The sequence below is a fragment of the Zonotrichia albicollis genome, chromosome 9 (genome assembly GCF_047830755.1).
Source record: "Zonotrichia albicollis isolate bZonAlb1 chromosome 9, bZonAlb1.hap1, whole genome shotgun sequence".
In the NCBI taxonomy this organism is placed as follows: domain Eukaryota; kingdom Metazoa; phylum Chordata; class Aves; order Passeriformes; family Passerellidae; genus Zonotrichia; species Zonotrichia albicollis.
In genome coordinates this window covers 20,460,162-20,474,290 of record NC_133827.1, presented here as the reverse complement: position 1 = coordinate 20,474,290, position 14,129 = coordinate 20,460,162, and the positions used below count along the sequence as shown (strand labels likewise).

The 14,129-nt window shown below is 38.9% G+C and overlaps 1 protein-coding gene across 4 annotated transcripts in view; it reads left to right on the top strand.

Annotated features, from left to right (window-relative positions):
* Positions 1–14,129, top strand: part of UGGT1 (UDP-glucose glycoprotein glucosyltransferase 1) — a 41,144-nt gene that overhangs the window by 14,614 nt on the left and 12,401 nt on the right. For 3 of the 4 annotated variants that reach the window (XM_074546805.1, XM_026795038.2, XM_026795039.2), the window contains exons 14-30: positions 72–191; positions 916–1,001; positions 1,431–1,566; positions 2,465–2,596; positions 3,906–4,070; positions 4,261–4,381; positions 5,080–5,178; positions 6,500–6,523; positions 7,061–7,155; positions 7,763–7,969; positions 8,553–8,684; positions 9,649–9,779; positions 10,412–10,507; positions 10,844–10,946; positions 11,484–11,563; positions 12,021–12,210; positions 13,916–14,074. In XM_074546805.1, coding sequence (XP_074402906.1) covers positions 72–191; positions 916–1,001; positions 1,431–1,566; positions 2,465–2,596; positions 3,906–4,070; positions 4,261–4,381; positions 5,080–5,178; positions 6,500–6,523; positions 7,061–7,155; positions 7,763–7,969; positions 8,553–8,684; positions 9,649–9,779; positions 10,412–10,507; positions 10,844–10,946; positions 11,484–11,563; positions 12,021–12,210; positions 13,916–14,074 — 2,076 coding nt within the window. The remainder of the gene's footprint in view (positions 1–71; positions 192–915; positions 1,002–1,430; positions 1,567–2,464; positions 2,597–3,905; positions 4,071–4,260; positions 4,382–5,079; positions 5,179–6,499; positions 6,524–7,060; positions 7,156–7,762; positions 7,970–8,552; positions 8,685–9,648; positions 9,780–10,411; positions 10,508–10,843; positions 10,947–11,483; positions 11,564–12,020; positions 12,211–13,915; positions 14,075–14,129) is intronic. The other variant, XM_074546804.1, reaches the window with a different exon arrangement.

Sequence of the window (14,129 nt, the reverse complement as noted above, 5' to 3'; positions counted from 1 at the left end):
TTGAAAATATGTTAGTCTCAGAGCAGAGCAGGAGGATTGTGAATCATTTAAATGCCTTTACTTTTCCTTAGTGGATCAACAATCTGGAAGTTGATAGTCGATACAATTCCTGGCCTTCCAGCGTGCAGGAACTGCTGCGTCCCACATTCCCTGGTGTCATCAGGCAAATCAGAAAAAACTTCCATAATTTTGTAAGTAATCATCTGACTGGATGAAATGTGCATTTGTTTTGTCAGGAGCAGGAGCATCAGCTTTTGCAGCTTACCTCATGTATACACTGTCACTTAAATAGCTTGAGAGAGAGGGTGCTTTTCTAAAAGGTTTTGTTCTCCTAGTATGAGTAAGTTATGGCTGAGATTCAGAGATTCCTGAGCATGATTCTGTGGCATCTAATAAATGCCAGGAGTTGTTTTGTCAATGGACAAAATTATCATCTGATAAATAACAATTTGGTGTGTTTCAACTTAGTGATAATACCTGAAGTTGGTTAATGAAATCTTAAATATTGTCTTCTTTGCAGAGTTAAGACGAACTTCAGTTGTTTCAGTTAGAAAGCATTCATGCACCAAGCCTTGAACAAATGATCACAGCCCTCAGCTTAGTCCTGCTGTCCTTTTAGTCTGTAGGTAAATTACTTAAATCTGATTAAGAGTTTGGAAATTGTGCACTGTAACTCTTGTCATGTGGCAAAGTGTCTCTGTGCAAAACAAGAAGCTGTGGGAGCTTGGATGTGTTAGCTTTTTCTCTGGAGTTTAATACTTTTAGCATAGAAATTTTAAAATTCTAAGACAACAGTTGCATGAATGAAGGGCTCTACATGCAGTCTGAATGGCCCAGTTCTGTCTGGGTTGGGACAGAAGATAATATCTTGGCTCTCCAAGGCATGAAAACTTTTCACTTGCTGTTTGTATACAGGTGCTGATAGTGGATCCTACCCATGAGACCACAGCAGAGTTACTGAATGTGGCAGAAATGTTCTTCAGTAACCACATCCCACTGAGGTAATCATAGAATAAGTGATTATTCTATGGTTTTAATGTTTGGGGTTTTTTAAATTAGTTTTTATGCATGTGACTTTTGCCATTGTAAAATTCTCATTGCTAGGACACTGCAGAAATGTTCCATTCCTTGTGTTCAAGGTTTGTGTATATTTTTGGAGTATAACTTCCTCTACTAGCAAAACAGAGTTCTGGCTTTTAACAGTCCAAAAGACATTTAAGGTTTTGGATGGGGGAGAGGTGAAAAGCAAGATTCTGATGGACTCATTACAGATTACATGTCCTAAGTCTGATTCCTGGCTGCTCTGCTCAACATCTTCCCAGGCTATTCTAGAAAAAAAAACCTGTGTTTAAGCTGCTGATCACAGCCAGCAGTTGTGTGAAGAGTTGATTCTTTACAGAAATGATGACCTGGGATTTGTGTGATTGCAGGATAGGACTAGTCTTTGTGGTTAATGACTCAGAGGATGTTGATGGACTGCAGGATCCTGGTGTTGCCCTCCTGAGGACATACAATTATGTGGCACAAGAAATGGACAATAATTATGCTTTTCAGACTGTCATGTCTGTAAGTATTAGTTAAAAAGGGAAATTAATGTTTTAATATTTTCCATGTACATAAGATTGTGTTAATGTGTAGCTAATGGAAGGAATTGTTCTTTGGCTGGGGTAATATGCAGAATATCTCCAAATACTGGTGCCACAGAACACACATGTCTTTGTAATGTGCTTCTTTAACTCAACTTTAACAAGTGAGACTGGGTTTCATTATGACACAGGTTTCATTGCGACACTTTTGCATGTTTTTCTGATCCTGTCCCTTTGCTGATTCAGTCTCTTGAGTTCTGAACTGCCCCATCCCTTCAATGTTATAATTTGGTTTGAACTGTGTACCTTTGCCATGTTAAAGGACAATACAGGTGCTGGTAAATGAATTCCACCTGTGGTTTGATAGTTGTACAAAATGGCAAGCTGTGACATTAAATTGCTGGTTCCTTCAAGTCAGTTACTTTTATTCTTTTCATTTTGGGTGTGTATTTGTAGCTCAAAGTAAAATCTTGTGCCTTCAAGAGGGAAAGAGTTACCTGCTTTACCTGTGAGGTTGTATTGTTCATAAACATATCCCAAGTTCTGAAGGGAAGGTAGCTCCTTGGATATTCATTATTTGAGGCTTTTTTCCCCAGAGAACTCTCTTCCCTCCTCAATTACCTTTTCTAATTAAAGATGCAAGTTATTATTTAAAGAAGTATATATATCTCACTGGAATGACTGCAAGGTATAACAAGATACTTATAATGGCTACAAGTGCTTAGGAGCTGTTGCAACTGATAAATATGAATAAAAGTTTTGCAGTCTGGCTGTTAATGCCTTATTATAACTACTGTAATACAGGTGACAGGTCAGTTTACCTTTGAGAAGGACAGAGGCTTTACAGTTGCAGCTGTAAACTTGTATTCCCCTTTCAGATCTATAACAAAGTGAAAACAGGAGACCAGCTGAAAGTGGAACATGTTGTCAGTGTTCTTGAGAAACAGTATCCTTATGTGGAAATCAACAGCGTGCTGGGAATTGATTCTGCCTATGATCAAAACAGAAAGGTAAGAATTCATCAAATAGAGCTTTGTTTTCCACTTCTTTTGCTGCAACAGTTCTGAAAATATAATTACATACAATTTCTTGGTCCAGTTCTCTTACTAACCAGGGAACTATTTTGTTATCACCTTGGGGGATTTCTTGTTATACTTTACTGTTTATGTTCAGCACATAGTACATATAATGGAATATATATTTTAAAAAATCTATATGTAAAGAACTAAGATAGCTTTCTTGTGACTCGTAATTCATGCTTTCATTATGGAATTCAGACTTCAGTAGAGTTTAAAAGTGTTTGCAGAAACATCAAAGTGATGGAATGGTTCATGGAAAAACCAAGAGGCTTTACATTGGGAGAGATCAGTGTGGGGCTTCTGAATCAGTATTTGAGTACTGAGTGAGATAAAGCCATGACAATGAATTCAAAATGCCTTTTCTATAGCAAGACATTCAACAAATTTCTGCAAATAATTCTTGAAGTGATTTTTAGGTCTAATACTTTTCTGTATGGAGAAAATTAGGGCAAATCACTATTGAACCAGTTATATGTGAGATGAAGCAGATTTTATTTGAGGTTTTATGGGGGGATATTTCTTATTTTTTGTTGTTCTAAAAGAAATGAAAATACTATCACAAATAGCTCTTAGCACACTTGATGCTGCCTACATCTGCAAATGTAAGGAATGCAGTCAGGGTTACAGAAAATAGGCTCCTGTGCTTATGAGTCTTCCAGTGCAGGATAGTGAAGAGAAAAACATTTTAAGGAAATGAAAATCCATAAAAGTAAGACAGGCATTTTTGTATGAGAGGAGAGGCCTCAACCAGAACCTCTAACCAGCAGAACCTAACCTAACTTTAACTTCTAACAGGGTATTTGTCAATGCTGGTGCACTTTTCAGTGGTTACATGAAACAGGGAAATTTGTCTTGACAAAATAACTCCCTGTCTCACCAGTAACTGTTTTCTTACAGGTTTTAGAAACACATTCTTAAAAAGAAATAAAAAATTCCCTATCCTGTCTTACATTACAGCTACCACTGCTTGCATTGCATTTGCTTCCACAGGCAAAGTGATGTTTCCTGTGGTTCATCTTTTGCCACTACCAGAAAGTGCTCATTGGAATTAATTTACAAAACTAACTTAAAGGAGTATTTTGCACTTCTGTATTGTGCAGGAACTTTTTTTTTGCTTTGAAAGTTTCAAAGATGCATTGTCTGTGTCTAACAGAAGTGGTAAAGGATCTCATGGTGTGTTTAGACTTGTTAGGAACCTTTGTGGCTGATGTGCTAAAGCTGCTTCTGTTCCTGTTTTTAGGCAGCAAGAGCTTACTATGAGCAAACTGGTGTGGGCCCCCTCCCTGTTGTCCTGTTCAATGGGATGCCTTTCCAAAAAGATCAGCTGGATCCTGATGACCTGGAAACTGTGACAATGCACAAAATCCTGGAAACCACGAGCATCTTCCAGCGAGCCGTGTACCTGGTGGGTGCTGAGCTCCTCTGAGGCTTGAGAGAAACCAGATTTGGAAAAACGGATCCACAAGTCCCTGGCTGCATATTATAAAGACAGCTTAGCTTTCAGAATTGCTTTCTGCCTTTTTTTTTTTTTTAAGTTATGTAAGGCAATTTTATATGTCAAATAAGAAATAATGCTTCTTTCCTCTTTCCTTCAGGGTGAACTATCTAATGACCAAGATGTGGTTGAGTATATCATGAACCAGCCTAATGTTGTTCCAAGAATTAACTCAAGAATCCTAAGGTCTGACAGAGAGTACCTAGATCTGACAGGAATGAGTAAGGGATGCTTTTAATTGTGTTAAACCTGAAATGTCTGAGTGAAAGACTTGCTGTTCCAGTGGAAAGCTCAGGTGGCAAAGCATTAACAGCACCTGAAGTGACGGCCCAGCCCGGGTACAGACAGATGTTTGTGTACAACATTAAATGTCTACTGATTTTCAAGATGGGAATTTGTTTTGTTTTTATACAGACCTTAAGGGGAATATGACTCATGAAGCTGAGAAATTATATAATGCATAAAGCAGCTGTTTGTTTCTTAGTTCTGACCTTCTTTTGAACAGGCTTGACAGTCATCTCTGGAATTAATTCAGATTTAGCAAAATGTTCCCTTGATAAATGAACAACCAATACAGTGACTACAGTACAATGACATTACTCCTGCTTTTTTTGAGTTGCTTGAAAAATAGTGACAGAGTGAATTTTTCAATGTATATTATTTACATACACTCATGTCAACTAAGTGAGACTTGGGAAATTCTTTCAACTGACTTCTCCCTATCAAATGTGCAATGCAGTTATTAATGTGACTTGTGAGACAGCAAAATTCATTTCTCAGCCTATATATTAGCAGTGAAAATGAGACACAAGCAGTATCACAAGGAGCAAAATGGGACATGTTCTGGTAATACAGTGATTTTATTTTCAGTTTACATGGAATAGTTTCTTTGGCATTTAATGCTTGCTCTCTTCCTCAGATAACCATTTTGTGGACGACTTTGCTCGATTTACCACACTGGAGTCTAAAGATAAGACAGCTGCTGTTGCAAACAGCATGACCTACTTAACAAAGAAAGGTAAATCTGTGGTGGATTCTGAATCCAAGTCTGCTTTTGTGTTTGTTTCCAAGCACATGTGCAGATCTTCACACACTCACTGAGCCTTGCCAGGCCTGTGGGTAACAGCATAGTCTGTTAAAGATTTCTTTTTTTTAAGAAGACATGACATCTACATGGAACAAGAATGTTTCCCTCTTTAAACCCAGTCCAGCCTCTTACTGAATAATAAAGTTTCAACCAAACTGCTCTTGCTTTTCTGCAAGTGACTCCCAGAAATGCAGCAGTGTAAGCAAGTGACTAGAAAAATATAAAAGAGGTTTTAGTTCTCTGTCTCACAATTCAAAATTGCTAGAAGTTACATGGATCCATAAGAAAATTCCAACTGCCCATTATATAAGACATCACCTAACATGGTCAGAGCTGTTTTTATTGCTCCAGTGCAGGCACTGCTTTTCCATGGCAGTGTTGTTACAGTTGTTGCACATAAGTGTTCAAACTTGCCTGTACCTCTCAAGTGTAGGAAATGCATGTATAGATACAATACAGAGCCTGACCAGGTCTAAGCAGACACCATCAGGTGTTTGCTTTATCCATTTTGGTTAGATTCCAGAAATAAGCTGCTGTCATTTGGTCCACATCCTCCTGATCCTGTTCCTGTCTTTACTAGACTGTCCCAAATTTCCATGGTCCTGTCTCCAGTCACTGCCATCCATGTGCACTGCCTGAAATGTTCCCATTGCTCTTCCTGCCTCATGCCTGCTCTTCATTCATGCTCAGTCACTTGGATTTGAACAAGTGGATTTAATTAAATCCACACCTTGGCATGCTTGTTGGAAAGTGCATTAATTTGCAGTTCCATGGCTTGACATTTTTTGGTCACTGCCTCTTCTGCCACTTAGGATATTTAATAGCTGCTATCTGGTTACAGTAATGCTGTACCACATTTATTTTCTGAAGTAATAGAGAAGTTCTGTGTGCTGCTGCCTCAGCACCAGCACTGATACAGCACTGCCATGCTGCTTTTTAAAGAGAGAAGATAACAGCACAGTGGCACAGCACTGTTTGTAAACAGGCTTCAGAATGATGTCCTCACCCTGTGGTATGAAACTGGTAATATTAATTAAAGCTAGCATGAAAATCAAGCATCCATCTGTTTGAGGGGAAGAAGAAGTCAAAGCTTATTGGAATAAAATTAGCACAACTTGTTGCTGTTGGATCTGAACTGTAGTGATTCAGTTATGCCCAGTACAGTGCTGCAGTTTCTAGATACACATTGGGATTACCATCAAGTTATTAATGTGTCTCTCCTTTTCCCCTTTCCTTTCTGCTCTTTGACCAGGAATGTCTTCCAAGGAGATCTATGGTAACTCATGCTTTGGCATTTTTTATATTATTCTTGGAATTTTCTGGTTCCTTAATGACACTGGCTTTAGAACCAGCAGGCAGTGAAGGAAGCTGTTGGAGTGCATGTTTGCTCCAGCACTTTTGTCTTTATACAAAACTGATTTTGTAAATTAACAGCTTCAATACAAAGAAGTGATATGTCTGCTGGATTCCAACCCCAGTTGGAATCTCCAAGTTGTTTATGTGTTTCTTTATGATTTGTAATTGAAAAAGTAGCAAACAAACAAAAATACTAAAAGATTCTAGCTTAGAGCAATGCATGCTGTCCCACATGGGTTTTCTGAATGACCTAATAAAGACTAATACACCAATGCTTTTAATTTTGTCTTACCAGGCTTCATAGCTTAGGTTCACCCATAGTAAAATTCGATGGAATTTTACTTTTTTGAAGTCTTTGCATGTATGTCTTTGCAGTTTACCTCCAAATGAGGAAAAAATGAAGCGTTCCTTCCTTTCACTCTCAAATTTCTGTCTTTTTTTTTTTTAATAATTGCAGATGATTCCTTTGTTAGACCAGTTACTTTTTGGATTGTTGGTGATTTTGATAAGCCTTCAGGGAGGCAGTTGTTGTATGATGCCATTAAACATCAGGTAGGTGATGTGTTCATTGGAATGGGTTAGCAGTGCTGACAAAGCCCTTGGTAGAGGCTTGTAAAACACAAGTTGTGTTTTACACAATCTTCCTGTGGTGTCACCTGGAGAGACTGGTTCTCCCTGCAGGGTCTCTAATTTCCAGCCTCATCTCTTGTAGGGACTGGAACATTGCTGATCTTAAGCTGGGACAGAATACAATAAATGTTCTTTTAAACCCGTGGTGTTAAACTGAAATATCTGTGTTTTGGTTTGGAGATAAACATAAGCATTGCTCTCTGCTCTGTCCCATTGGTTCTGGAGGATAACTGAACAAAAAAAAGCACAGCTTACAGTGTGGTTTGCCAGACTGAGTGGTGGCCATGGTCCTGGATTTCTTATGTAGCACAAGGTTATCTGGAAGATTGCTGTCACAGTGGTGCCTATACATAAGCTAAATGCTTGATGTTAAATTAGTTAATTCATTATTTAACCTTGTGCTGCTATTTACCCAATTTGGAATCTGATATTCTGGTTAAGAAGAACAAAGCTTTTGCTATAGTGTTTATTATATATTTATTTCATCTGAAATGTTAAACTTTCCCATCACCTGTTTTGTTAAACACAGAAATCCAGCAACAACATTCGAATCAGCATGATTAATAATCCCAGTGAAGAACCCAACAGCCAGAATACCATTGTAGCCAAAGCCATATGGGCAGCTTTGCAGACACAAACCTCAAATAATGCCAAGAACTTCATCACCAAGATGGCAAAAGAAGAAACTGTGAAGGCACTGGAGGCAGGAGCTGACATCTTGGAATTTGCTGTTGGGGTAGGCATGTCTGCTGGTGTTTTCATGGGGAGGGTGCTTTGCTTGTTCCTCAAATTCATTTTTTAGTACAGTATATTCATATGCAGAAGGTGCAGTAACAGAGAAAAGTAACCCTGTTGGGTTTGCTAGTTTGCTTTTTTTTTTTAAATCTCTGAAGGGCTTACCTAAATAGAACAATCCATCTAAATATGAAATAAATCCTCATACTCATCAGAGCTATGTATGTTGAAAAAGGCAAAAGGAACATGAATGCAGGGATCTATTTAAGTGAGTCAGCTGTTTCTTGGGTGGTTAAGAGAATAATGTTCTTTTAAAAGATGGGAAAAAATACAAGTGCATGTTGCAAAGTAGATTTTAAAAAGTTAGGCAGGAAGATTGGAACTGGTCTAAGTAGCTTCACAGCAGAAGCTGGGATAGTGGTGACAAGCAAGAATTAGGATAAGGCCACAAAGAAAAGGGGACCAGGCATCAGTTTTAGCAAGATACAAAGATGTTCTTGAATGACAACAAAAAGGTTGCTTTAAAAAGTGTGCAGAGGTCTAGCTCTCTTCCTATTCCAATGCCAAGTATTCTTTTCTTTTAGGGTATGGATACCAACATTTTCAAAGAAGCCTTTGAATCTGCCAAGGTGGATTTTATTCTGTCCCATGCTGTTTACTGCAGAGATGTTCTGAAGCTGAAGAAGGGGCAGAGGGCTGTGATCAGCAATGGACGGGTGAGATGATAACAGAGAATGAAAGAGACTTTCCATGTGTGAGAAAGAAACACATTTGGGCAGCAGAGTCTGGGTGGGGATCAGACACAGGAGTGCCAGCCTGGTTTAGGTCTCAGCAATCTTTAGGATCACTTCCAGTTTGATTTATTCACACCTGTGTGACCTTTTCTGTTTAATGTGTGCAGTTGTTGGCATTTGGTACAAATTCAGGTCTCTCAATAACAAAGTTCCTTCATGCTGTAGTGAATTGAGTCCAGGGGTAGAAGGGGATGATAAATTTGCAAGATTATGCTGCTTCAGTGTACTGAAAATGCCCTGACCAAGGTGCCTTTGGTCTCTTCTACCATCTGTTTTTATTATAGTTGATCTGAAATGAGGTAAATGATGTTACCATAGTATTTCACTGCAAGTAATGAAACACAGCTGTGTACAGCGTCGAGTTTTCTTTTGTCACCTTTTTCTAGTTAGGAACAAACCCATTCAGGTCCCAGTGATTGCTGGGTATTTCAATGGATTAAAAATCTCAGGTGTTGAGTTGTTCTTTCTATTTTTCTCATTAGCAGAATAACAAGACCTAGGTAGCTTTTAGGTTTCTGAAGGCAACAGGAGGGAGATTTGCTGGACTATTAGAATTGGCCTGGCTTTCTGCTGCCCCTTCCAGATGTGGTACTTCATGTATAATTTTAATGCCTGACCCAGTGAAAAGTTTAAGTGTGTATTTTATGCCTTAGTCTGGGGCTCTTGGCTCTAGATACCTGAATTTACCTGTTAAACTCTGCTGCCACTGACATTAATACCAGCCTAAATGGTTGGTTTCCACTGAGACTGGACTGGAGTATTTATTTAACACATCTTTGAATTTTGTTTCAGTGTAGCCTTTACTTTGACCACCAAACTCTCAAAAAATTCACTTCCTTTTCAAACCAGGGCACCTAATAATGCTGATTCTGCTATTTTTTGGTAGATTATTGGCCCATTAGAGGATGGAGAGATGTTCAACCAGGATGATTTTCATCTCCTTGAAAATATAATCCTAAAGACATCAGGACAGAAAATCAAATCTCAGATTCAGCAGCTGGGATTTGAAGAAGATCTGTAAGTATACAGCTGTCACTAGAAATCTCAGTTAATTCAAGAAAAGCTGACAGACCTGTAGGTTACAGTTTTGCTTCTTGGCAAAAGTGTGATGTACAAATCTATTTTCATTGAACTTTCAAGAGGTTTTACACCTTAAAGATTGAATATATTCTTAAAATACTAGACTGAAAAATTATGGAAATATTGAAAAAGAAAAAGTGCTTGAAAGTAATTATCTTTTATGATAGGACCCTTCCACTTAGAGGATTGCTTCCTAGTGCTCAGAGTTGCAGTGTAAAATGGGAAGAGCAGTGGAACAAGGGTTTGATCTGAATGGCTTTCAGGTCTGAGTGGTTGGTGAAGATCAGGAATGCAGTTTCTGTAACATGGGTGACCCCTAAAATACAGCTGTTCTGTATTTGTTAGACTTAAATCCTTTGATATACTCAGTAATAAGGCTGCAACCAGTTTAAATTACTGGTGGATTAACCCTTAAATATGTTTCATTCTTCAGACCCTGTGTAGGGAGGTAGTAGGAGTGTTTGGTATCTGGATTCTGTTTGCCTTCTATGCTGCTGCCTGACAGAAATGTGATAACTACAGCCTTTTTTCTTGATATCTGCAAGCCTTTTTCTTTTCCTTCTTTTCAGGGCAAGTGACTTGGTAATGAAAGTGGATGCTCTTCTTTCTGCTCAGCCAAAAGGAGAGGCAAGGATTGAATATCAGTTTTTTGAAGAACGATACAGGTATAGAATTGCTGCACAAGGCTTTTCTGTGTCTTTTAACTTCCCCGTTGTTCTATGTTGCATTTAATTAAAAAAAAATCTAAGTAGCAGGAGGAGAGTCCCCAACAGTTTTCAGAAAGATTCCAGAAATTCATTTTATCTCTTCACCTATCTAAATAAACATACATGTATATGTCTGTTTTTTTCTCTATTAAGCTTCTGAAGGCACACAGCATTTAGGAAGTAATTTCAGTTCAGAATGAGATGGATAGCAGTGGGTTGTAATGCATTTCAAGTTTGATACTTTAAAATTGATACTTTATTTGATACTTTAAAATTGTATTTTCTTCTGTTTAGTGCAGTTAAACTGAGACCAAAAGAGGGGGAGACATACTTTGATGTTGTGGCTATTGTTGATCCTGTGACCAGAGATGCTCAAAGACTTGCTCCATTACTTTTGGTACGTAGGCAGGGTTGTGAGAACTTCAAATTCCATCATTTTGGAATGTTTGTTTCCTCTTTGACTGTGTGGTGATCAGTGGCTTTTTAATGGTCTGAATTAGAATGGTCTGAATGGTGTCTGAATTAGAATGGTCTGAATGGTGTCTGAATTTCACAATGCATTTATCAGTGGAAATACTAATTAAGCTGCACTACACACTAATAAAATCATACTCAGCTATTGTCCAGAAAGCTTTTAGTTTCAGTGTTTTAACAGCTTAGTTTGCAGTAACTCTGTTCTTGAGGATGGTCCTCAGCATGCCAAAAAGAATATCTGAAATATGAGGAGCAGGTAACTGTGCTTAAAACCACCAATTAAAAAGGGGGGAAGAGGTGGTGAAGCAAACTACAAGGAGGGAGGATTGGGAATGAGCAGATAACATCCACCCTGAGGTCCTGTCTGTAAAACAGTGGTCTGTTAAAAAGCAGTGGTCTGCTTATAAAATGAGCTCTCCTCATTAGCATTTTAAGGGATCTCTCTTTCTCATTACTTTAGGTTTTGAACCAACTGATAAATATGAACCTGAGAGTGTTTATGAACTGCCAGTCTAAGCTTTCTGACATGCCACTGAAAAGGTAAGCAGTTCCATCATACAGTGTGGGCAGAGAGAGAAAAACCTGTTGGAATGTGCAAGCACAGAAGCATGGTCAGCTGTCCCATGGGAAATCTCAATAACTGGTTTGATCTCATTTATATAATAGCATCATTTCCCACAGAGAATCTGGGAATTTGTGGATGGCATGAAGTAATTCTGCTATTTTACAAGTTGGGTGCTTTTAATTTTTTTTTTTTTTTTTTGTATTTATATAAAATTAAATAACTTACTAGTTAAGTCTTGCACAGTTTGTTTTGGTCCTTCAAGATAGAAATTCTGACCTGTCCTAAGGTTAACACAACCTGCATTGCTTTGGACAAAGGCTTGGAGATATCAGAGGTCAGGGAAAGCTGATGGCATCTGCAAATACAATGAGAGTGAAATATTAGCAAATTTTGGCAGATGAGTTTTCTAACATTTTCTCTCTGAAATTTCAGCTTTTACCGCTATGTTTTGGAGCCAGAGATTTCTTTCACAGCAGAGAATAACTTTGCTCCAGGACCAATTGCCAAGTTTTTGGATATGCCCCAATCTCCACTGTTCACTCTGAATTTAAACACTCCTGAGAGTTGGATGGTGGAGTCTGTTAGAACCCCCTATGACCTTGACAATATCTTCTTAGAGGAGGTAAGAGAAATCATCATGTTCCTACTGCATTTAAATGGTGCTGCTTTTCCAGGGCTTGTTTTTATTTAATGGGAAAGAAATGCAGAATTTTAAAATGCCAATAAACTTAGAGCTGTGGATATTACTGCATTTACAGACCTCTAAATGATTTCTAGGAGGGGAAGCATAAGCTCCCCACCAGCAGGATTGCTGTCCTCAATTACTTGTGGATGCCTGACACTGTGGGCTTGGAGCAGGTCCTTTCCCTTGCTCCTAGAAGCCACCAAGCTGGTTTTCACTAATTTCACAGTTCTTGTTAGCTGGCAAACACTCCTGTGGTCCACAGAAGGATGTGCAGTATCAATGCAGCAGTAAAACCATGCACTCAGCTGCTGTAGGTTCAGGAGCTTGCTGCTGCTTGAGCACACCTTGACTCAGAGTGTTGGACTGTGGGTCTGGGCAGTGCTGCCCAACATTCAGAGGGAGAAATAGGGAAAATCCCTTATTTATTTACCTTATTGTAAAGGTATTACACATGTGTGTGTACCAAGATTGTTAAAGCCTTTACAAAGAGGCCTCTGGAAAAGTGACTGTGTTTGCAGCCTTGTGGGCATCACAGATGTGGGTCCCCTTCTCACTGATCACTGTATTATTAGTCCCTATTATTCGCCCCCTCTTGCTTCTGCATCTCTCTGGTATTGTTTGGGAATATGATGTGGTTTTGTGGTGTATCTGTTATTGCTATTCCTGTACTAGTAATTCACAAATCTAGGAAATTGGGTGTCTGTTTTATGGTTTTGGTTTTGGGTTAGTATGTTTTGGTTTAGGAGTTTCTTGGTTTTCATCTCTTAACCTAGCTGTAAAGCCATAAATAAAGCATTGATAGTACATTTCAAGCCTCTGATTTTCATGCCTGCCCCACTGATTAATTGAAAACCTGAGAGAGAGGGGGATTAAATGCTTCAGGCATTCCAAGTGCATTCCTGAGCTTCCAAATAAACAGCAGCTTTACTTTTGCAGGTGTACCATTTCCAGTTCCCAGTGTGCAGTCTGTTGGTGCTGTAGCAATTAATGTGTCATTTTGGATGTGCAGTGAGAGGAGATGCTTTGTGGGATTAGACTAACATTCTGCTTATGTACTGTCCTCAGGCTACATCTCAATTTGGCCTGGTAGGGACTGACCCAAGTCTTTTGGGGTTGTGGGTTTCTTTTTTTTTGGTTATTTTTTCTTTTCTCTTTCCTTGGCCTTTTTGTTCAGTGTAGAAAAAAAAGGAATGGGTGTGTCCTCACAGTACCTAGTGCACTGTAAGAGTAATGCAGAGCAAAACAAAATGTTTATTTCAGATGGCTGATACTAGGTGAGACCAGCTTTAAACACATTTACAGTCAAAATTCTGGATCCCATCATATACTTTTTATGAGATACCAACTCCATTCTCCAGTAAATGTTAAAAAAATTAATTGTGGAATAGAGCAACAATCCTTCCTTTTTCCTATCCTAGCATATGTTGAGATTCAAATACTTTTGATCTGGGCCACTCTTAACAATATTTGTGTGAGGATTATCACTTGAAGGAGCTGAGCTCTGAGGTTTTCTAGGTATTTGTCTGACAATAAAATTACTCTGGTGAAATTTGTTTTTTTTTAAATGACTATAGCTGTTCTAGAGGATAAAAGCTGGCACTTTAGAGCTCTGGCTGCAGTCAGCAGTGTCTGCTCCTTTCAGGTGGAGAGTGTTGTAGCTGCAGAGTATGAGCTGGAGTACCTGCTGCTGGAGGGCCACTGCTATGACATTACAACTGGGCAGCCACCTCGGGGACTGCAGTTCACCCTGGGCACCTCCAGCAGTCCTGTCATCGTGGACACCATTGTCATGGCCAACCTGGTGAGTGTTCTCCTGGAATGGCACAGCCAGCACAGCCCTGCCTTCCACCCCTGGG